The sequence below is a fragment of the Panthera tigris genome, chromosome D1 (assembly GCF_018350195.1).
Source record: "Panthera tigris isolate Pti1 chromosome D1, P.tigris_Pti1_mat1.1, whole genome shotgun sequence".
Classification (NCBI taxonomy): Eukaryota; Metazoa; Chordata; class Mammalia; order Carnivora; family Felidae; genus Panthera; species Panthera tigris.
In genome coordinates, this window is record NC_056669.1 from 10,223,915 (window position 1) to 10,245,490 (window position 21,576).

Consider the following 21,576-nt stretch of genomic DNA (forward strand, 5'->3'; position numbering starts at 1 on the left):
CCTACTCTGTGGCTTGTCTTTTCATTTTCTTGCGATGTCTTTTGAGTGCAGTTTTTTTTTTAATTTTGAAATAATGTAAGGTTCAGAGGAAGTTGCAAAGATAGTGCAGAGCAGTCCCATTATTCTTCACCCAATTTCACCCCCAAATTTTGAATTTTGATTAAGTCCAATTTACTAATTATTTTTTAATGGATTATGCTTCTTGAATTGTTTAAAATTTTTTTGCAAAAACCAAGGTCTTGACATTTTCTCCGATTTTATTTTTATAAGATTTATAGCTTTAGTTTTTGGTTTTTTTTAAAAGTAATCTCTGTGCCTAATGTGGGGCTTGAGCTTATGACTCTGAGGTCAAGAGTCCCATGTTCTATCAAATGAGCCAGCCAGGTGCCCCAGCTTTAGCTCTTACATTGATGTCTCTGATCCATTTTGAATTAATTTTTGTATATAGTGTGAGGTAAGGGTCTACATTCATTATTTTGCATGTGGATATCCAGTTGTCCCAGCAGCATTTGTTGAAGACTCTTTCTATCAAACTGTCTTTATCAAAAATCAATTGGTCGGGTGGTGGGAGGGAGGGGACAGTGGGTGATGGGCATTGAGGAGGGCACCTGTTGGGATGAGCACTGGGTGTTGTATGGAGACCAATTTGAAAATAAATTTCATTAAAAAAATAAAATAAAATTAACTACTGCTTGGTGTAGACCAAAAAAATCAATAGATTATAAATATATGAATTTATTTCTGAACTCTCAGGTCTGTTCTATTTATCTATGTTTATCCTTATGTCAGTTATCAAACTGTACTGATAACTGTAGCTTATATTATTTTAAAGATATTTTTTATTTTTTATTTTTTTTAATGTTTATTTACTTTTGAGACAGAGAGAGACAGAGCATGAGCAGGGAAGGGGCAGAGAGAGAGGGAGACACAGAATCTGAAGCAGGCTCCAGGCTCGGGGGTGTCAGCACAGAGCCCAACAAGGGGCTTGAGCTCGTCAACTGCGAGGTCATAACCTGAGCCGAAGTCAGATGCTCAACCGAGCCACCCAGGCGCCCCTTAACAATATTTTTTAAAATGTTTATTAATTTTGACAGAAAGAGTGAGCATGAGCAGAGGAGGGGCAGAGACAGAGAGAGAGAGAGAGAGAGAGAAGGAGAGAGAATCCCAGCTAGGCCCCGCACTGCCAGCACAGAGCCTAATATGGAGCTCAAACTCATGTACTGTGAGATCATGACGTGAGCTGAAATTAAGAGTCTGATGCTCAACCAACTGAACCCCCCATATGCCCCAATTTATATTAAGTTTTAAGGTTAGGAAATGCAAAAGAAGTTCTTTTTCAACATTTTTTGGCTATTCTGTGTGTTCTGGGTTTCCATATACACTTTAGATACAGCTTGTTAATTTCTGCAAAAAAAAAGCCCTGCTGGAATTTTGATAGACATTGAATTGAATCTATAGATCAACTTCAGGGGAACTGCCATTTTAACAATATTGAGTGTTCCAATCATTGAACATGGAATGTCTCTCCATTTATTAAGATCATATTTCATTTCCTTCAGTATTGTTTTGAAATTTTCATGTACAAGTCATGCACTTCTTTTGCTAATTTATTCATAAATATTTTATTCTTCTTAATATTGTGAATGGAATTGCTTTTCTTATTTTTTTCTGATTGTTCATTTTCATATATAGAAGTAAATTTATTTTCGTTTATTAATATTGTCTGAAACCTTACTCAACTTGCTTAATTAAAAAAAATTTTTTTTAATGTTTATTTATTTTTGAGAGAGAGAAAGAGAGAACACAAGCAGGGGAGGGGCAGTGAGAGAGGGAGACACAGAATTCGAAGCAGGCTCCAGGCTCTGAGCCATCAGCACAGAGCCCAATGCGGGGCTCGAGCCCACAAACTGTGAGATCATGACCTAAGCCAAAGTTGAACACTCAACCAACTGAGCCACCCAGGCGCCCCCCCTTATTAATTTTAATAGGGGTTTGTGTGCCTGTGTACATATTCCTTAGGATCTTCTGTATAGAAAGTCATGGTTTGTGCACATCTGGACAGTTTTACTTCCTTTTCTTTCTTTTTCCTGTGATTGTACAGGCTAGAATCTTCAGTATGATGTTGAATAGAAGTTGTAAGAGCTGACATTCTTGCATTATTTTTTCACCATTAAGTATGATATTAGCACTAATTCAAAAAGAGATATGCACCTCTATGTTTATTGCAGTATTATTTACAATAGCCAAAATAAGGAAGCAACCCAAGTGTCCACTAACAGATGAATGGATAATGAAGATGTGGGGTTTATATACAATGGAATATTACTCAGCCATAAAAAGAATGAAATCTTGCCATTTGCTACAGCATGGATGGATCAGAGGACATAATGCTAAGTGAAATAAGTCAGTCATAGAAAACTACCATATGCTTTCACTCATATGTGGAATTTAAGAAACAAAACAAATGAACAAAGAGAAAAAAAGAGAAAACAAACAAGCAAACAAACCAAGACTCTTAAATACAGAGAACACAATGGTGGTTACCAAAGGGGAGGTGGAATAGGAGATGGGGATTAAGGGTGCACTTATTGTGAAGGGCACTGAATAATATATGGAAGTGTTGAATCACTAGATTGTATACCTGAAATGAATATAACACTGTTTGTTAATTATATTGGAATTAAAAATTTTTACTGTCTTCTACTGAGATGATTGTGTTGTTTTTATCCTTTATTCTATTAATATGGTATATTATATTAATTCATTTAATAATATTAAACCATCTTTACATTCCTGGGTTGAATGCCACTTGTTTAGAATGTATAATCCTTTGTATATGCTGTTGGATTCAGGATCAATCTGACTTTGAAAGATACCTGACTTTGGAAGAAATGCAGAAATTAGTCAAATCTGTACAAAATCTTGATGGTTTTAATGATATTCTTAAAAAATTAGAAAGTTCAAGTTATCAGTATCTTTCATCTTTAGGACCAGTAACCCAAAAGATTTAAGGCACGTCTACTGAGTATAATCTATGTTCCAATTAACAGTGTAGAATGTGTTTTGAAACTATGCATTTTCTTAATGTTATGCAAATATTTTATTTATCTGGATAAGGAAGAGTCAACTCAATTTTGTGATACCTTATTATTCATTTCTCAGTGGTATCTTTTAAGACCATTATCCATTTTATTTCATTATTACAATTATAGACACCAAGTCTTACAACCTTTCTGAAAGACAAAAACTCAGAAAGTTCACATTATGCAATTTCAATATCTAATTCTTGTTTTGAACAGTGAACATTATGGACTTATCCCCATTTTCATCCTTTTTTTTCAAAATGAGTTTGAAAAGATCTTTCTCTTTTTCACAAGCTAGAAAGTACCCCTTGTACAATGAAGACTCAAATTGTATCTTATCATCATGTCCTGGAACACTTCTCTGAAAGAATATGATGTCATTTCCTTCATCATTGATACTCTCAGGAGGACTCATTTCCTATAGAGGAAAAAAAATACTTAATTTTTTAAGAACATGAACAATTTGAATACGTGTGGTTTATTTTGAAGTACATTACTGCAAAGAACTAAAGAAGTGCTTATTCTTAGCAATTAAGGAAAAAAAAAAAAAACCCAAACCTCTGAATGTAAGAATATTGATTTTCTTTCCTTCCTAATTCCTAATCTGTTCTCCTTGTTTAATCTGCCTTTTCCCACCATTGAATGCACATTCAGGTTTAAGCCTCTAGTTTCTCCCAATTTAACCATCAGGTAGCTTCCTTTTCTCCTTTCCCCTGAGTGGAGTCCATATCTGATCAAGATGAAGCAGAGTTCCAGCACAGACCACAACCTTTTTAGGCTAATGTCAATTCCTGTTTTCTTCAACCATTCACAGCCAAAGACATTGATGACCTCCACCCCTAGGCATAGGCTAGCTCTTGTTTGTGAGCCTAATGTGAGAGAGGCAGAAAGTGCAGGCATCTCAGCTTCGTCCCTCCTTCAGTGGAGCCTCGGACTGAAACTTGCTGTAAATAGACCCACTAATAGAGAGTCAAATCATAAGAGACTCTTAAAAACTGAGAACAAACTGAGGGTTGATGGGAGGGGTGGTGGGAGGGAGGGTAGGGTAGGTGATGGGTATTGAAGAGGGCATCTTTTGGGATGAGCACTGGGTGTTGTATGGAAACCAATTTGACAATAAATTTCATATATTAAATAAATAAATAATAAATAGACCCACTACTTGTACTAGGGCTAGGTCCTGGGTTCCAGGATAGCCCTGCTTATTGGCTTAGTCAGCACTTTTTCTCTGCCAAGCACTCCAGTTCCATAGTAGTTCCTGAATTTCTATCCTGAATTTGGCTTGGTCCTACCCTGAAAGCCAAATGCTGATTCTTATATCTTTCAGCCGCAGAAGAGGGTTTTCTCAAGAATAGCTAGATTATGTGAAACCGTAATCCTGCCGGTCCCCCAACTGACAGTACTGCCTGCACTTTTCCTGTTAGTGCATCATACCTACTTTTCAGAATGGACTAGAAAATGTGAGGACCACCCAAGTTTCTTTCCATATTAATCCTGGAGCCAACAGACATTTTGAACTTAATTTTGACCCCCTGGTAGCAAAGATGAGCATTATCCTATCTAAGGATTGATGGAGAGACCTCCGGACCCAAAATAGTATTCCAGCATCCTCTCAAGAGGCCTGAAAGAACCTGGGAGTACCTCCAAACTTCTCAATCCATTATGGAATTTATAGTCATAACTTTTGACCTTTTTCCTTTATCAACATGTGAGGGTCTTGAATTGATGACAGTATAAACTAGTTCACCCACTGGCACATGTTTCTGAGGCTGTCTACGATATACCAGAATGTAGGAAGAGACCCCAACCTAGGGGAGGCAATTTGGGACCAACCTAATATCTAATGTATAAGTGATAAATAATCCTTAGCTAAAACTTCAAAAACTCTAGAAATATTAAAGACAGATAAACCTTTTAGTTCAAACCTAGTGTAGAAAGTTATAGTTGAAGGTGGAAGTGTGGACAGGTAGAATAGGTGATCTCTAACTAGTTCAAGGCCACATTTCAGAACAGAGGCAAGGAATCTTGGGGCAGTAGCTTTCTTTAGTTTTGGTGTTGACTATTCATAGCCCTTATTGGGAAGATGCACAACAAATGGATGTGGAAACAATCCTAGTGACCTTGGGGAACACTCAACTTGGAAAGTCCTACCTGGTGAAACTTGAGTGCTCCAAGGGCCTAAGGTATTCTTTGCATCATTACATCAGGAGGGGTTGAATCTGAACCCAGGGAGAGGCAAGCTTGACCTAACATCTCTTACCTTAAAATTTTTTTTTTTAAATGTTTACTTATTTTTGAAAGAGACAGAGAGAGAGAGAGAGAAAGAATATGAGCAGGGGAGGGGCAGAGAGAGAGGGAGAGAGACACAGAATCCGAAGCAGGTTCTAGGCTCTGAGCTGTCAGCACAGAGCCTGACATGGGGCTCGAACCCACCAACTGTGAGGTCATGACCTGAGCCAAAATGGGACGTTTAACTGACTGAGCCACCCAGGCACTCCTGACCTAACCTCTCTTATTTTGGTCCTCTCCCAGTTGCTTTAGTAAGTCTGAGAGAATCCTGACCATGCCTGGATGTACATACAAGAAACAGACACTGACAGTAAGGTCTTGAAACAAATCCGTCTTGGTGTCATGAAGGTTCTTGCCCAAAGGAAAACAGGGGTAACCAGAAGCACTAGGACTTTATAGCTAGTAAGCAACCCAGAAAGGTGAGCACATAATGGCAGCCAGTTGTGCTTTATTATCTAGAACTTAGTCTATATTTATAATCACTGCTAAGATCCTTATTAATGGGTGGAAAATGGGATCAAAGAGCATGACCTAAAACTGGTCCTAACACCTTCCTTTCCCTCTTCCCGCCCCTTGACTGAGTCCTTCCAGAAGCACATTTGCTATGAAGCTTAAATGTCAGAGCCCCTCACTTATACAGGTCTCTTTTAAGTCCCCTTCTTTTTTTAAATAAAGCATCAACTTTATGCCTTTGTTGATTTTATATTCTCTTTCTTTAAAAGGGCTGCCCAAATTGTGTAAACTTCAGCCTCCCCTACACCTGGATTTGCCTAGTTCCATTATTATCAGATAAACAACCATTAACTATAACTACAGAGTGACCCAGAAAACTTTCCTCCCAATGAGAGCAGCCTGGAGATGCTCACAAACTGACAATTTCAAAGGTGAATCCCATGTCGTGAACGATTTGCTAAATGGGGATTTGCCAATAAAGAACTGCTATCAAGATCACTTTCTACTGAAAGTTAGGACTATGGCCTTAGTAGACATGCCAAGGGGCAACTTGGGAAGGAGGAAAATGCCACATGAAAATATAATTCTGGGGCACCTGGCTGGCTCAGTCCGTTAAGTGTCCAATTCTTGGTTTCAGCTCAGGTCATGATCTCACGATTTGTGAGATCAAGCCCCGAGCCGGGCTCTGCACTGACAGCGTGGATCCTGCTTGGGATTCTCTCTGCTCCTCCCCCACTCTCTCTCTCTTTCAAAATAAATAAATACACTTGAAAAAAAAAGATTGGACTGAGGATATTTGGGTTTTTAAATTTTGCACATAAATGTGACTAAAACAAATTAAGGCTCAGCCTTACCTTAAAGGAAATAATTTTGTTCTCACAGGAGAGAGTAGACATGGTCTTATAATTCACAGAGATGGTTACTGCCAGACCTCTAGTGAGGCTATCTTTATACATATATATGATAAATTCAGTCCGGGGTGCATTATCTGAAATAAACATTAATAAATAAGAACCCTAGGTAGAAGAATTTTTGCAAATCACCATTTATGGAAATTAGCCTAGGGATAATCCTTAACAAACCCATCACCATTTCTGTACTCTGAGATTCAGCCATTTAGCAGGAGACTTTACATGGGCACGCTCACATTCTTTAAAACACATTCATCATATGTATTATAACACAAATGCAGCAACTTTTTGAGTGTTTTGGAGATACTATGAATTCTAAAAGATTGTTTTTAACCTTTAAATGTTAAATAGAATATTGAAAATCTATCTGTTATGGTAAAAATTTAGTTTTTTTTTTTTTTTTCCCAAAGTGCACATTCACTGTTTCAACTCTGCCTAAATTCTGATATTTGGAATTCAAACCTTGGAAGGCACAGTAAACAGATTCCTTTGTAAGGCATTCTAAATTTCTGGTGGAAGACAGACTCACTCCAAACGCTTGTGTATTTATTTTTGATTTTGAGTTTTGAAAATTCCATCAGCAATTTAGCTATAACCAACAGCGATTAAGGTCCATATGGAGATTCTGTAGAGTTAGTGCAATTATAGTGAAGGGATTGGCGACCCTCATATAGGCTCAGAATAGCTTGACCCCTAGCAATATCTCTGTTGCATCAATTTTTCACCCCAACTAAAAAATGTGGACCTTATCAAGTTCTTTGTGTGTGAAATTATTACTACTCCTGTGATTTTTCATCTGAGGATTAGGTCTATCCTAGAAAAACATAGGTAGTTAACTGGAATGGGAAGAAGTAAGCTTGTCATTTTTATGTTACAAATATATATTTTAAAAAATACCTGTACAGTCAGAATCAGGCATATCCTCAAACACAGGTTGATCTCCCTGGTTAATGAAGAGAACTTGGTCGTTCAAGTTTCGTAAGATTGAGAGTTTACGTTCAAGCTTGCCAAAGTAATCTGTTTCCAGGTTTTCTACAATGCACATTAAATCTCATTAAAGAATATGTTTTTCTCTTCCCAAATTACAAATAATCATTCTATATATTTCAGTTTTCAATAACTGCTAATCATAATCTTCTGGTGTAGAAGATGGTAGGACAAAGTTGCACAGTGTTTCTTAACCCACTTCCAGGAGCGCACCCTGATTCTTATTACCACCTTTTTATCACTACTCTACTCATATAGTCTTTTTTTTTTTAAGTTTATTTATTTTTGAGAGAGAGAGAGACAGAGTGTGAATGGGAAGGGGCAGAGAGAGAGGGAGAGACATAATCTAGAGCAGGCTCCAGACAGAACCCGACGTGGGGCTTGAACTCATGAACCCGTGAGATCATGACCTGAGCTGAAGTCGGACTCTTAACCGACTGAGCTACCCAGGCGCCCCTACTTCTATGGTCTTAAATTCAAATACCCTATTTTCAAACCACAATCTCCCATCCTTTTAGCTTTCTTAAGCTTTTCCTCTATGTTTAGAGTCTTCCTGCCTCTTAACATTTTCTGTCTAACCTCTTCCTGTCTTCCCTTTCTTCTCTATGAAGCCTGGGCCTCACAGCTCATCATTTTATCTATCCTTTGCCAGTGTCTTAAATCCTGAATTTATTTGTCCTTTTACTACAAAACCCCAAGACTGGCTGCTGAGGGTTGCTGCCAAGCAATTATACAAATGCACAAATTGGCACATTCCCAGTTCACCGATTGTCAATACTTCCTTTCTGTTATAGCTCAGCAATCCTCCGTGGTACAGAGCTGTGATTCTAAATCTTCTCCTATCTCCTAAGGATCTCTACATTGTGACCTCTGCTTTCGCTTTCTGCAAATGATTTCCTGCCTCTCCACTTACAAACATAACTGTGGCACCACCGGTTAATTTCCTCTACCCCCCGCTCTTGTCCCAGGGGGAAAATGTGGAAAAGGTGCTCCTTCTCGTGTCTAGAGCTAACTCCATCTGTGTTTTGCATGTATCTTCTACTGAAACCTTGATTTACCAATCATCCCCTTTTTTCTGTCAACCCAGTCATTCTACTTCCTGGATTAGTTGTATTTATGATCATAGTTCATGAGTTCAAGCTCTGTCTCAGGCTCTGTGCTGACAGCTGAGAACCTGGAGCCTGCTTCAGATTCTGTGTCTCCCTCTCTCTCCCCCCCTCCCACACTCGTGCTCTGTCTCTCTCTGTCTCTCAAAAATGAATAAATGTTAAAAGAATTTATATATCCAGTCCACATTTTCATCCGGATCTAAGAACTTTATGTCCAAGAGTCCACTGGACATTTCCACTAGGATGTCCCAAAGATAAGATCTAAAACTGAATTTATGTCTTCCTCTTTGCTCCACATTCCTCATTACCCTGCTTTTCCTCTTGTGTTTCCTATTTAACTGAACGGTACAAATTGGCTAAGTGCAAAAATGTAGGCATTATCTTTTCGGTCTTTCTTTCCATCCCCTTCGAAATCCAGCCCCAACTGTGTCCTCTTGATTCTTTTAAGTATTTCTAAAATCCATGCACAGCTCTTCATTGGCATCCACTGTGCCTACCTTAATTCATGTCACCATCATTTCTTACAGGGACTGCAGTAATAGCCTCTTAATTGGCATCTCTCTTTTTTTTTTTTTTGTCCCCACATCAATTCTTTATACTGAAGCCAGGAGGAATTAAAATTCAATTTTAATTAAAGTTAAAATTCAGAGATATGATCATGTTATCTCTGATTTTTAATGGGGCACATAGCCACCTAGAATAAAAATTATATTTTCCAGATTCCCTTGCAGTTGGTATTGCCAGGTGACTAAATTCTAATGAATGGAATGAGTGGAGTTGATGTGTACAACTTCCAAGTAGAGACTTTAAAAGGAATGGGGCTGTCTTCCTCTTATTTTGAACCCTTTCTCGCTAGCTGGGATATGGACCTAGGAAGTATGGTAATGATTTTCAAGTATGTGAATGAGTTCAACAACTTAGGGATACTGGAATAGCAGGAGAGAAGAAACTTGAGATCCCACCATCATCACGAACTACCAACTTGGACTTGTATTTTACGGAAGCATTTTCTCTTACTATATTTTTGGATTTCTTTGTGGCAGCAAATTGATCTGTATCCCAGGTCGTACATATTATGCTTTCTGAATCCCCATTATCCCAAAGATAAGGTCTAAATTCCCTATCTTAGAATAAAGGAATCTTCTTTATCTGGACCCTGTTTATCCTTCTTCTCTCTTCATTCTCCTACTCCCATTCTGAATTACTTTTAATTGCTCAGACATGCCATGCTTTCTTTCATATCTTGGCCTGTGCATGCTGTCTTCTCCCTGCCCACAATACCTTCTCTTCACTAACCCCTATTCACTCTTTAAATCTGTCCCTCCTTCAAAGTGCCCTCCCAGAATCTACTGGACTGAATTAGGTGCCTCTTCCATGAGCTCCCATAGCATCCTGTGTCTTTGTAACACTTAACGTACTATATTCCAATTGTCTTCCTCATGGGCCTGCTTCTCCCTGTAGGAACCATGCTTTGCTCACCAATGTATCCTACTGCTTGACATAGCACCTGGGATACAGATACCAATATTTACTGAATTAAATAAATGGAGAGCAAGGCAATCTTTAAGAAACATGAGGAGTTATAGGTCAATTATATTTCAGTAAAGCTGGGGGGAAAAAGACATGTGAAAAATAGTATTTTTTTTTAAAGTTGATACTTTCTATTTCAAGTACAGTAAGGATCACCTTAAGAATGGGAAAAGTGTTACTTTTAAGGAAAAGTATGAGAAACTCATGGCCTCTAATAATCTGGGGTCTTTTAGAGGATCATAGGCCAGACATGGGTATGGTCCTACCTGAATGCCAGAAGGACAAGAACTGGGTACATCCACATCTTAATAAGACATAATGGCTCAGCTTCATAATTCTGCCTGCTCTACCCTCTCCTGTCTCCTCTATTTCCAGAATCCTCTGCCACCTGGGAGCCTCCCAGACTTCTTCCCAAAACATTTCTGAGAGAAAGGGTTAAAGGAAGGTTTCCTTGATTTTGGACAATTCTCTTGCTTCAATCCCCTTTTCCTCCAGAGAATCCATGACCTCCTCAAAATCTTAGAATCTCTGTAACAAGCGAAGTCTATTTTGTAGATTCTAAGAGCTAGAGAAGTTTCTAAGGTGTAGAGAGAAGCATATTTTGCTAGCGGTTCTTCTCTGTATCCCTTATGGTCGTCTTTATTTCAAGGCTGTCCTTTTGAGTCCACATTCCTTTGAGGGAAGATTATCTTCTCAAATGGCCTAGTACCAGTTTCTCTCAGCTGAGAATGGGGATATGGATGTGTCTGAGAGGTGCTTACTCAAGTAGCTACTGATTTTGCAAAGAAAGAGAAATAAATTTATACTTTACCATCACTGTCAGCTAAAGGGGAAAAAAAAGAGAAACAAAATATGTTAAACTCTATATTTCAATTCGGAATCTCCTCTTACCCTACCATTTTATAACTCGTCTGTCACTCCCCAGTGTTTAACCACTAACTAACCAGTGATGGCCTTTGTGGGCCTCCATCGGAAATATTATACAATCATGCCAGAGGTCGCATAAAATGGAGCTCATTAGACTTAGTGTGGTCTCAGCTAAATTAGATATAAAACCCAAATCCAGAGTCCACAAATTTAAATTTTTACTTAAAAGGAAATGTTGTAAAGTGATAGATTACTCTTAAGTTTATGGTTTCAATGGAAAGTCACCTAGGGACTTTCTGTGAATCTTTCAAATGAAGCCAAACTTTCAAATGGAGCCAAGCTGCCCACAGAAGATGAATCATTAGAATCTGTTTTTATTTGTCAAGTTTGTTTACATAAACTGGCATAATCTACTCACAGAACTCCAGATTTAAGGTATTTGTTATATGATTTGCCAGTTTGTTGCAGGAAATTATATTCCCTGAGTGTACCCAATTTTGTGAGATTTCATCATGTGCACCTGCAGCCATCTTATGGGTTGGCTTCTGCTAGCGAAAGTGACAGGACATGTGGTGAGACAAGGTGCTAGGACGTTGGACATATTGTGGTTAATTTCTAGAGGCCCAGTATTTTTTATTCTTTTCCAGAAAAGAGGGTCACCGGTATTACAACAGAATTTGGTGACAAAAAAAGAGGTGCTTAATAGTTATCTCACAACATCTTTTCTAGCTGAATACATTTATCTGAATCCTTATCTGGCCTATTGCTTTAGACTTACCTACAAAGTAAAGTGTATTGTCAATAAATTTCATTCCCACAAAGTTGATGCAATCATCTACTGGTATAGCAGTCATCTTTATTCCTAATGAAAGCAAAGAGTCATTTGTGAAAAGGTAGTGGTTTTTCCATTTCCACCCCAAAAATATTTTTCTACTTACTGCCTTCTATTACCTCCAAACTCAGAAGTCAGTGTATCACCCAGTATGCTGATGAACACTTTGGATATTTAATAAACACTTGGGTCTTCAGCTTATGAATACACGTGTTCAAATGTTCTCTTGTAAACCAACAAATGTTTGGAATCTAGAAAGCATCTTCTCATAAGACAGTATTATAAAGGGTGGATAAGTGGCCCACTAACTGAACTGAAATATTGTCCTAGTATCTTGGAGGAAATGTATCATCAATATACATATACGATGCTTGTCATTTAACTATGGATTGGTTCTATGTCTGTCTTACAACCAATGGGTTCATGTGCATGGGAGACTGAAGCTTTGTGACTTCATTGTGAAAGTGCCAAAAGTGAGGCAATGATAAAAGTAGTGTTTCGGGGCATCTGGGTGGTTCAGTCGGTTAAGCGTCCGACTTCAGCTCAGGTCACGATCTCGTAGTCCGTGAGTTCGAGCCCTGCGTCGGGCTCTGGGCTGATGGCTCAGAGCCTGGAGCCTGCTTCCGATTCTGTGTCTCCCTCTCTCTCTGCCCCTCCCCCGTTCATGGTGTGTCTCTCTCTGTCTCAAAAATGAATAAACGTTAAAAAAAATTAAAAAAAAAAAAAAAAGTAGTGTTTCTGCCTGGGAGTAAGGGCAGTGTGTGAGGACGCCACAGCGCTCTGGCATCTGATGGCCCTTTTTCTCCTTGAGCAGCCATAGCTTTTGGTCTGGAGTTTGGGTTATACTATGCTTTTTACACAAGTAATACATAAATACAGTGTTTCTGTAAAAATAAAAAAAAAACCCAAATAATACAGGACTTAAACATGTTAAAACTTCTTTTTGCTTTTCTCCTCTGCCCCACCCTATGCCACCCCACTCCAATATTGTGTGTATCCTTCTAGACCTTTGTCTATGAAGAAGGGTTTCTATACCTGAGAAATTTGTAAACTTAGATAGGAAAAAAATTACATATTACAAATAAAAAATTACATTTATTTTCACCAACTTCTAAAAATTTTTTTAAATGTTTATTTATTTTTGTGAGAGAGAAAGAGAGACAGAGTGTGAGCAGGGGAGGGGCAGAGAGAAACAGAGACCCAGAATCTAAAGCAGGCTTCAGGCTCTGAGCTGTCAGCAGAGTCCAACACAGGGCTCAAGCTCATGGACCTCGAGATCATGACCCGAAGTGAAGTCGGACACTTAACCAACTGAGCCAGCTAGGTGCCCCTATTTTCACCAACTTCTAACTGAAATTTAGCAGTTCCTCCCCTTATGGTCGTGTAGGAAACCACAGTATGTATTATTAGCAGTATCTCTGATGTCAGTAATGGAAACACATATTTCCTACTGTGTTATAATTGTTGTAGAGATCTTGAAATAGGGTTTAAACTCCTTACTACTTTGAAATATACAGAAGTTATTAGTCCCACCAGTAGATTTTGGGTTTGTTTGTTTGCATGTTTGTTTGCAAAAATTTTTTTTAATGTTTATTTTTGAGAGAGAGAGAAAGCGCGTGCACACGTGTAAGGTGAGGAGGGGCAGAGACAGAGGGAGAGAGAGGATCCAAAGCAGGCACTGTGCTGACAGCAGAGAAAGAGAGCCCAATGGGGCTTGAACTCCCGAACCGGGAGATCACGACCTGAGCTGAAGCCAATGTTCAAAACTGACTGAGCCACCCAAGTGCCCCAAATTTTGTTATTTATGTCTTGATAAAGAGGCACATACATACTATATCAAAATTTGTTAAAAAACCTTTTTTGATAACCCCAATTTAATGTAATAAGTTTCCTTTATAAGCCTAAGTATTTAAGATAATTTTTTAGATATTTATTTGTTTTTGAGAGAAAGAGAGAGAGACAGAGCATGAGTGAGGGAGGGGCAGAGAGAGAGGGAGACACAGAATCTGAAGCAGCCTCTGAACTGTCAGCACAGAGCCCGACATGGGGCTTCAACTCACTAACCATGAGATCATGACCTGAGCTGAAGTTGAATGCTTAACCTACTGAGCAATTAAGTACTAAATGTTATCCATGTAAACACATTATTTTGTGAAGGGGTCCACAAACTTCACCAGATTGTCTGTGAGGGCCCATGCCATAGAAATGATTAAGAGGCCCTACTCCAGAGTTCAGCAGTACCTTGGGTTCCTGAGGGTAATTATGGTTGGGGCTCTAAGGCATGTGGCTGCTTCACAGTAGTCCTTGGTATATAGAGGAGTATTTAAGTCGAAGCTCATAGGTAGAGAAGTGACTCAAATTTTTTTCTGGCATAGTCTGCTGAGGCCAAACATGTGTGGTAGAAGAAGCCAGAAATGAAAACCCAGTTAAAAACCTTAATCCAAATTAAGGTAACCCAAAACACTTGTGAATTGGTGGCTATTTAACAGTTTTATCTAGGTTCAATTCCTTATACATATACAAATGTGGATAGTTATCAAATTTATATAGATATATAATATACAAGCATATATGTATATATAATTTTGTATATATGAAATAATGGCTAGGGTGGTCTTCTCTACAAACTTTAATGTTATGTAATGCATTCATATTTTTGTAAAATAATTTACTTGAAAAGCCCTAAATAGTATATTGGATGGAATTGGATGAAATTACTAGTGTTTACTACAGTGAGTATTTAGTCAATGAGTGAATTAATTTAGAGGACACTACTACCTTAAAAAGAACAATATTACACAATATTTGAAATCATTCATCAGGTAATTACTGAGCATGCACTACGTATCAGGCATGGAGCTAGAAAGCTGACAAAACACAATACTTACCCTGCAATTACTCAGAGTCTAGGGAGAGACAAATATATCAACAATTACAAAATAGTACAATGAACGCTGTGCAGAGCTGGGTTTACAAGAGATCCTCTCTGTCTGCCTGGTGGTGTGTGGAAGAAAACTTCTTAGAGGAAGCGATAATCATGCTGCCTTGAAAGAGAGGCAGGCATTTTCTTTTCTTTTTTATTAATTTTCTTTTTTAAAATTTACATCCAAATTAGTTAGCATATAGCGCAACAATGATTTCAGGAGTAGATTCCTTAATGCCCCTTACCCACGTAGCTCATCCCCCTCCCACACCCCCTCCAGTAGCCCTCTGCTTGTTCTACATATGAGAGGCAGGCATTTACAAGGCCAGGGGAAGAGCTTTCCACAAAGAGGGAACAACGTGAGCAAAAGCCTGGAGCAGGGAATTCTGAGAGAACCTTGCTTGTTTGGAACCTCATCACTTTTCCTGCAGTTAATGCAAATGGAGTCCCATTGTGTAGGAAGAAAGCATTTCTGAAGATCTCAGATAGCTCAAGATTAACTTTTCCTTGGGAACAAATACAAAAGTAGTAAAGAGATATCCTCAAAGGACATAAATCTACAACAACCGGAGTGTATTCTTGCTTTCTTTCTTTGTTTCAACTTTCTCAGCATTATAGCTGATTCTTTGCATAGTGCTCTCTCTCCACACATTCTATCATGGTGGTACTTTGGCCTTTTTATCATTGTTTTCTGGCATCTAACTGTTTTTCCAACTTATTTGGAAAATATTTATTTGGAGGTGTTTTTCAGCACAAGCAGTAATAATACCTCTCAGCGCTTTGATGACATTACTATCAGATATAAAAATATTTAAAATTATGATAGTAGTGAATATTTAAAGTTTTAAAAATGTTTATTTATTTTTGAGAGAGAGAGAGAGAGTGCAAGGAGGGGAGGGGCAGAGAGAGAGGAAGACAGAATCCGAAGGAGGCTCCAGACTCTAAGCTGTCAGTACAGAGCCCAAGGCAGGTCTTGAACTCAAGAACTGTGAGATCATGACCTGAGCTGAAGTCGGATGCTCAATCAACTGAGCCACCCAGGCGCCTCAGTAGTGAATATTTTAAAAATAGCATAACAGTAACCTGTATGTCTCAAGAATAGCCTAGCTTACATAATACCAACATGGAAGCAGATAATTGTCAAGTATGAGAGACACTTAAATGTGGGAAGAGTGTTAACAGCTCACAACTCACTTGCCCTACCAGCTTTGAAATTGTGTCATTCTACATAAACTAATTTGGAGGAGTTCACATATTTCCAATTTGCCTATAAAGTGAGACTATTATGGGGCACCTGGGTGGCTCAGTCAGTTAAGTGTCCGACCCTCAGTTTCAGCTCAGTTCATGATCTCATGGTTTCATGGGTTCAGGCCCTGCATCGGGCTTTGTGCTGGCAGCTTGGAGCCTGCTTGAGAGTCTCTCTCTCCCTCTCTTTCTGCCCCTCCCTGACTTGTGCTGTTTCTGTCTCTCTCAAAATAAAGTAAAACTTAAAAAAAAAAACAATTTGAAAAATGAGACTATTATTTCTCTATTCTTGATTCTGTCTAGTTCAATTCACATAAAATGCAACTTGCAAAATAGTTCAGTTTGACATAAACTTGTAAAGGAGAGTCCGATTATAAAGGCCTTGCTTAAGTAGGCTAAAGAGTTTGAACTGTTTTTCTGAAAAAAATACTGAATCTCTTTAAGTAGGAGAAAGACATCGTCAGATTTATGTTTTGAAAAGCTCACCCTGGCAGCTGTGTAGAGGATGGATTTGATGGGGCAAGACTGAACAGAGGCCAGAAAACAACCTCAGAAGTAATTTTAACAGTTAAGGTAACAGTTGATGAAGCTATAAACTAAGTAAGGTAGCGACTGTGGGGACAAAAGCACTGGATGGATTCAAGAGAGATGAAATATCAGGATTGGTTTTTAGCTAATTGGCTGTAGATCAAATGGAAGAAGGAGGAACTGCGGGTGACTTCAAAGTTGCTGGCTTGGGCAACTTGTTGAGTGGTTACCTCATTATAACTAAGAAAAAAGAGAATCGCAGGCCAAGTGGAAAATAATTAGTTCAGTTTTGTAAATCTAAGAGAGAAGTGTCACAGAAGACAAGGGAGAAAGGAGCTTTAAGGAGGAACTGCTTAGGTACAAGCTCAAACTTGTTTATCGAATGTGGCAAGTTAGGAAGGTCTGGTGTCGGTAGAACAGTTTGGGGAATGTGAGGGAACAGAAGCACGTTGACAAAGATCTAGGGCAGAGTGGGGTGGGGAAAAAGTAAGACAGCAAATAGAAACTATTTTTGTAGGGACTCAGGCCATAAAGTGAAGAGAGAGGGTGGTAGTTTCGATAACTTGCAAATTTCAGTTTCTGGTTCCAGCTGTAGGGTATACTAATGAATTACTTTCTAAAACATGCCCAAATAACCTGTCTGGAACGGAAACCCGGGAGTCCTCCACTCCTTTGTCTAACCTGCCTCACAAATACTGTAGGTTATAACTCAGAAATGTCTCTAGAATTTGGCATCTCCTCTCCATCTCCACCAGCATTGTTTTAAGTCCAGCCCTCATCACTTCTGGCATCTTCTCTTTAGAGATTTTCTGGCTTCCAGGCTCTCCCGGCTCCATACTGTTGCCAGCGACATTTCCCCTGCCAGGCAGTAACTTCCCTGTTTTCGTTGCCTGCTGGACCCTCGGTTCTTCACCTTTTCAGGCCCAGCTCAAACATTTTCTCTGTGAAGACCTCCCTTACTCCTCCATTCCTACCTAATCATTCTCTCACCAGTGCCCCCCTACACCTACTCCCGCTTATGCTTCTCAAATACATCTTACTGCACTGAATGAGATTATTTTGATTACAAATAGGTCTGCCCAGCTTCAATCTGAGTTTCTTTAAGATGAATTGTCCCTTTCTTCTTGAATCTTCCACATCTGGAAAGAAGTTTATATACAGCAGGGGCTCAATCAATGTTAAAGGAATAAATGTCTGCTATGATACACCTTGTTGCCGTGACAACAGTGTGTAAAGGAACTGGTAGAATTTTTTTCTATCTTAAAACCTTCACTCCATCTGAAAGCCAATGAGAAAGAGAAGGAATATTAGGAACACTTGAAACATATTTAAAAAAAAACAGAGTAACTTCTCCAATATTCTCCCTCTTCTTTCCCGCCCCCCCCCCCGTGGTTTCTTTTTTACTTCAAGTGCTTATTTTGAATTCTTTATTTTCTTACCACTCTTCTTGTGAGATCTCAGTATATCTACAAATAACCCTTCTATTCCTCCCCTCAACTTCCCTCTTTTCCAGTCTCATCTGTGTCCCTTTACTTTAACTCCAGTATGTGAAAATTATAGTTCCCATTGGATAAATATGCTTTGAATATTTCATCTAAAATTCTCAGATTATTGACTTTTTTTTCATCTAAAGTTACAAACCACCTCAGAACGATCCTCCCAGGAATATGCAAGTGGCAGTTGGTTCTTTCAAACAAAAACAGTTTTTGTTATACAAGCCTTGGAGACTAGCCACAAGCTAGTGAATGGTAGAAAATCATGATGGACATGAGGTCACATGCTTCACAATCTTGTCTGGGGCAAGTCACTTAATTTTGATGGTCTCGGTTTCCTCATTTGGACAAAGAGGAAGTTGAATGGTTAATATTACAGGTATTATCCAGCTCCAGTATTCTGTAATTCTAGATTTTAGCTAAGGCTGCAAGGAGAGAACCATTTATATGTGGCAAATGCCCTCATAACCACTTCCTCATAACTCTAACATAACACGTATTGATTGAATATGTATTTCAGCCATAGAGGAGTTTAAAAACATACTATTGGAGGAATACTACTTGGCAATGAGAACGAATGAAATCATGCCATTTGCAGCATCGTGGATGGAACTGGAAGGCATCATGCTGAGTGACATAAGTCAGTCTGAGAAGGACAGATATCATATGTTTTCATTCATATGTGGATCTTAGAAACTTAACAGAAGACCATGGGAGCAGGGAAGGGGAAAAAATAGTTACAAACAGAGAGGGAGGGAGGCAAACCATAAGAGAATCTTAAATACAGAGAAAAAATTGAGGGTGGATGGGGGGGGCAGGGAGAGGGGAAAATGAGCGATGGGCATTGAGGAGGGCACTTGTTGGGATGAGCACTGGGTGTTGTATGTAAGTGACGAACCATGGGAATCTACCCCAAAAACCAAGAGCACACTTTACACACGGTATGTTAGCCAACTTGACAATAAATTATATTAAAAAAAACCCCATATTATTAGAATGTTTGAAAAGCAATTTGAATTTGAAAAGCAATCATGTTTATCCTTGCTGTGGATTTCAATTCTGTGGCATAGACAGACACCGGATGAAATGAGGAAGCATATTACCTAATTCCCTAAAATCAGGTACTTAGTCATCTTGGTAGCAGCAAGATGAAATTCTAAGTATTCAGTTCTAGAAATCATTTAGTTCTTGAAAATGTTGCCATTCCATGAATGTCTGTATGTGGATGTGGCAGAGGTGGGATAGAGGAAGACCTAGGTGAAAATTTAGGTAAATAATAGGTGGCTGATAATAGGTGCAATATAATGATAATAGGTGCGTATATAATCAACACCTAAATACAGACTCAAAGGAAAAATCCAGAGTGGAACTGATGTAGTTGGAATGGCCTCGTGTGAAAAGGAGAATCGAATTTAACCTTAAAGAATGCTTACGATTTAAATAGATGGGAAAGGACATGGAAGAGCATTTATATGATCATTAAAACAGTGTTGTGTTGGAGGATGGACTTCATGAATGGAGCCATTTTTTTGGACTGTGGTGGAACACTCCTGCTGTCCTGCAGTGAACTCAGGGTAGGGTGGGGTTAGAGAGGGCTTTGGAAGTCACTAGAAGAATGTGATCTTATTTATTTATTTATTTTTAAGTTTATTTATTTTTCTTAGTAATCTCTACACCCAACGTGTGGCTCAAACTCATGACCCCAAGATCAAGAGTTGCATGCTCTTCCTGGTGAGCCAGCCAGGTGCCCCAGAAAAATGTGAATTTAATCTCATAGGCAATAGGAATGCAAGTTACTGAGCCAGCAAGTGCATTTTGAAAAAGATAAGAGACAGGCGCTGGCACTACTCTAAGAATTCATGTACAAATTTGCATAAGAATTCATAATATTCATGTAGGGATATTATGAACAAGCCAGGTTAAAAAAGATACTCTGGAGGAAGATTTAAAAGAACTTGAAATAGCTGGATAAAGACAAAAAGAAAAGAGGAGTTTAAGGGAGTCCTAATGTTTCTTATTAGTACTTCAAAATAGAGGTATTAATTTAGCCCTTTCCTTATTGTGAAATAAGATTCTCCTGGGGAATGTTATAATTTCATCCAACTATAGCCCAGCTAAGGGTGCTGATGCAGATTCTATCAAGAGGATCAACCTTTGGCAAAAATTTTTTGTTTGCTTTTAGAATCATGGATTCAGAGTTGAGACTCCCGTTGAAGAGAAGCTTACTTATTTTATTGTTCTAAAGCAGCAATTCTTAAGGGGCTCTTGAGGTCAAAGCTATTTTCATAATAATAACAAGCTGTAATTTGTCTTTTTCACCCTCATTCTCTCATGTGTATACACTACAGTTTACCAGAGCTTACATTCTGGGCAATATCACATAGATTAAATGCAGAACCAGATACAAACACAACTGTCTTCCATTAAGCCAGAGATTCATAAAAATGAAAAACAATGTCACTCTTCACAGATTTTAAAAAATGTATGGTTATTTATAATTAAAAATGTTATTTATGCTGGCCTGTGATGTGCTTACTGTTATTTTGAAACAAGTTGAATTTCTAGTACAGTAAATGACAACAATACAGTCAAGTAACCTAGGGAAACAAACATTTTTGAGGGTCCTCCTCAATGATTTTTAGGAATGTAAAGAGGTCACAAGACCAAAAAGTTTGAGAACGTTTGCTCAAAAGTGATACTCTCCAACGTTGGTTAAAAGAGAAAGTTTCCGCTCTGACTTTGCTGTGTTCCCTATGTTATTACAGATTGCCCATCATAGTGATGTCAGAGGACCTCAATTCCTCTCAATCACTCTTCTAGTTGATTTACTTTTAAAACCATGTCTCATTTCTAAATAAAAAGGAATGATATTTCTTACCTGTGCTCAATAGTTTCCTAGGAGAGGAAGGGATCTGGAAGGTTTGAGGTCCCTTTCTTTTCCTGAGCTGTGTAGATGGCAGAAGGTGGCAGCAGCCCCTTTAGCGGCTGAAGCTGGCAGCCAGGAATGCAGAAAGCATTGGAAAACAGAGCTTGCTGGTCATCTGATCTATAGCCGTCTGGGGGAGGAGGAGACCAAGCGATTGGGAGAAAGGAGGAAGGAGGTGGAGGGAGGAGACTGTTCTGGCACGCCTTGAACCCGCCTTCAAATGTGGGCTCTTTCCAAGGGCAGTAGAACTGGAAATAAAGTCAGAGAATTTGCGTACTTCTTTTAATGTAAAATCACTATTTTAATGAGATAATTTCTGCTGTAAAAGTTGGAGTTCTGGCCCTTCCAAATCTTGTGCCTTTCTCTCAGAAGTACTGTACTTTCAAGCCCTTTTAAAAAA

At 38.7% G+C, this 21,576-nt stretch overlaps 1 protein-coding gene across 3 annotated transcripts; it reads right to left on the bottom strand.

Annotated features, from left to right (window-relative positions):
- Positions 1-2,911: 2,911 nt before the first annotated feature.
- IL18 (interleukin 18) lies at positions 2,912-21,321 on the bottom strand. 3 transcript variants are annotated; one of them, XM_015542517.2, is made up of 7 exons: positions 21,129-21,321; positions 14,950-14,967; positions 12,008-12,091; positions 11,174-11,185; positions 7,634-7,768; positions 6,680-6,813; positions 2,912-3,501 (listed from the first exon to the last, which is right to left on the bottom strand). In XM_015542517.2, the coding sequence occupies exons 3-7, from the start codon at positions 12,081-12,083 to the stop codon at positions 3,280-3,282; spliced, it is 579 nt and encodes a 192-aa protein (XP_015398003.1). In that variant the 5' UTR covers positions 12,084-12,091; positions 14,950-14,967; positions 21,129-21,321; the 3' UTR covers positions 2,912-3,279. The 3 variants fall into 3 exon arrangements, with proteins under 3 accessions (XP_015398003.1, XP_007074904.1, XP_042813883.1); XM_007074842.3 differs by lacking the exon at positions 14,950-14,967; XM_042957949.1 differs by lacking the exons at positions 14,950-14,967; positions 21,129-21,321 and adding an exon at positions 14,303-14,437.
- Positions 21,322-21,576: the final 255 nt, after the last annotated feature.

What these genes read in the sequence shown, in the direction of transcription:
- IL18 (XM_007074842.3), bottom strand. Translation starts at nt 12,083, where the DNA reads ATGACTGCTATACCAGTAGATGATTGCATCAACTTTGTGGGAATGAAA. An exon ending in GCCTGATTCTGACTGTACAG is followed by an intron (nt 6,814 to 7,633) that starts GTATTTTTTAAA and finishes TGTTTATTTCAG; the next exon opens with ATAATGCACCCCGGACTGAA. An exon ending in ACAAAATTATTTCCTTTAAG is followed by an intron (nt 3,502 to 6,679) that starts GTAAGGCTGAGC and finishes TTTCCTCTATAG; the next exon opens with GAAATGAGTCCTCCTGAGAG.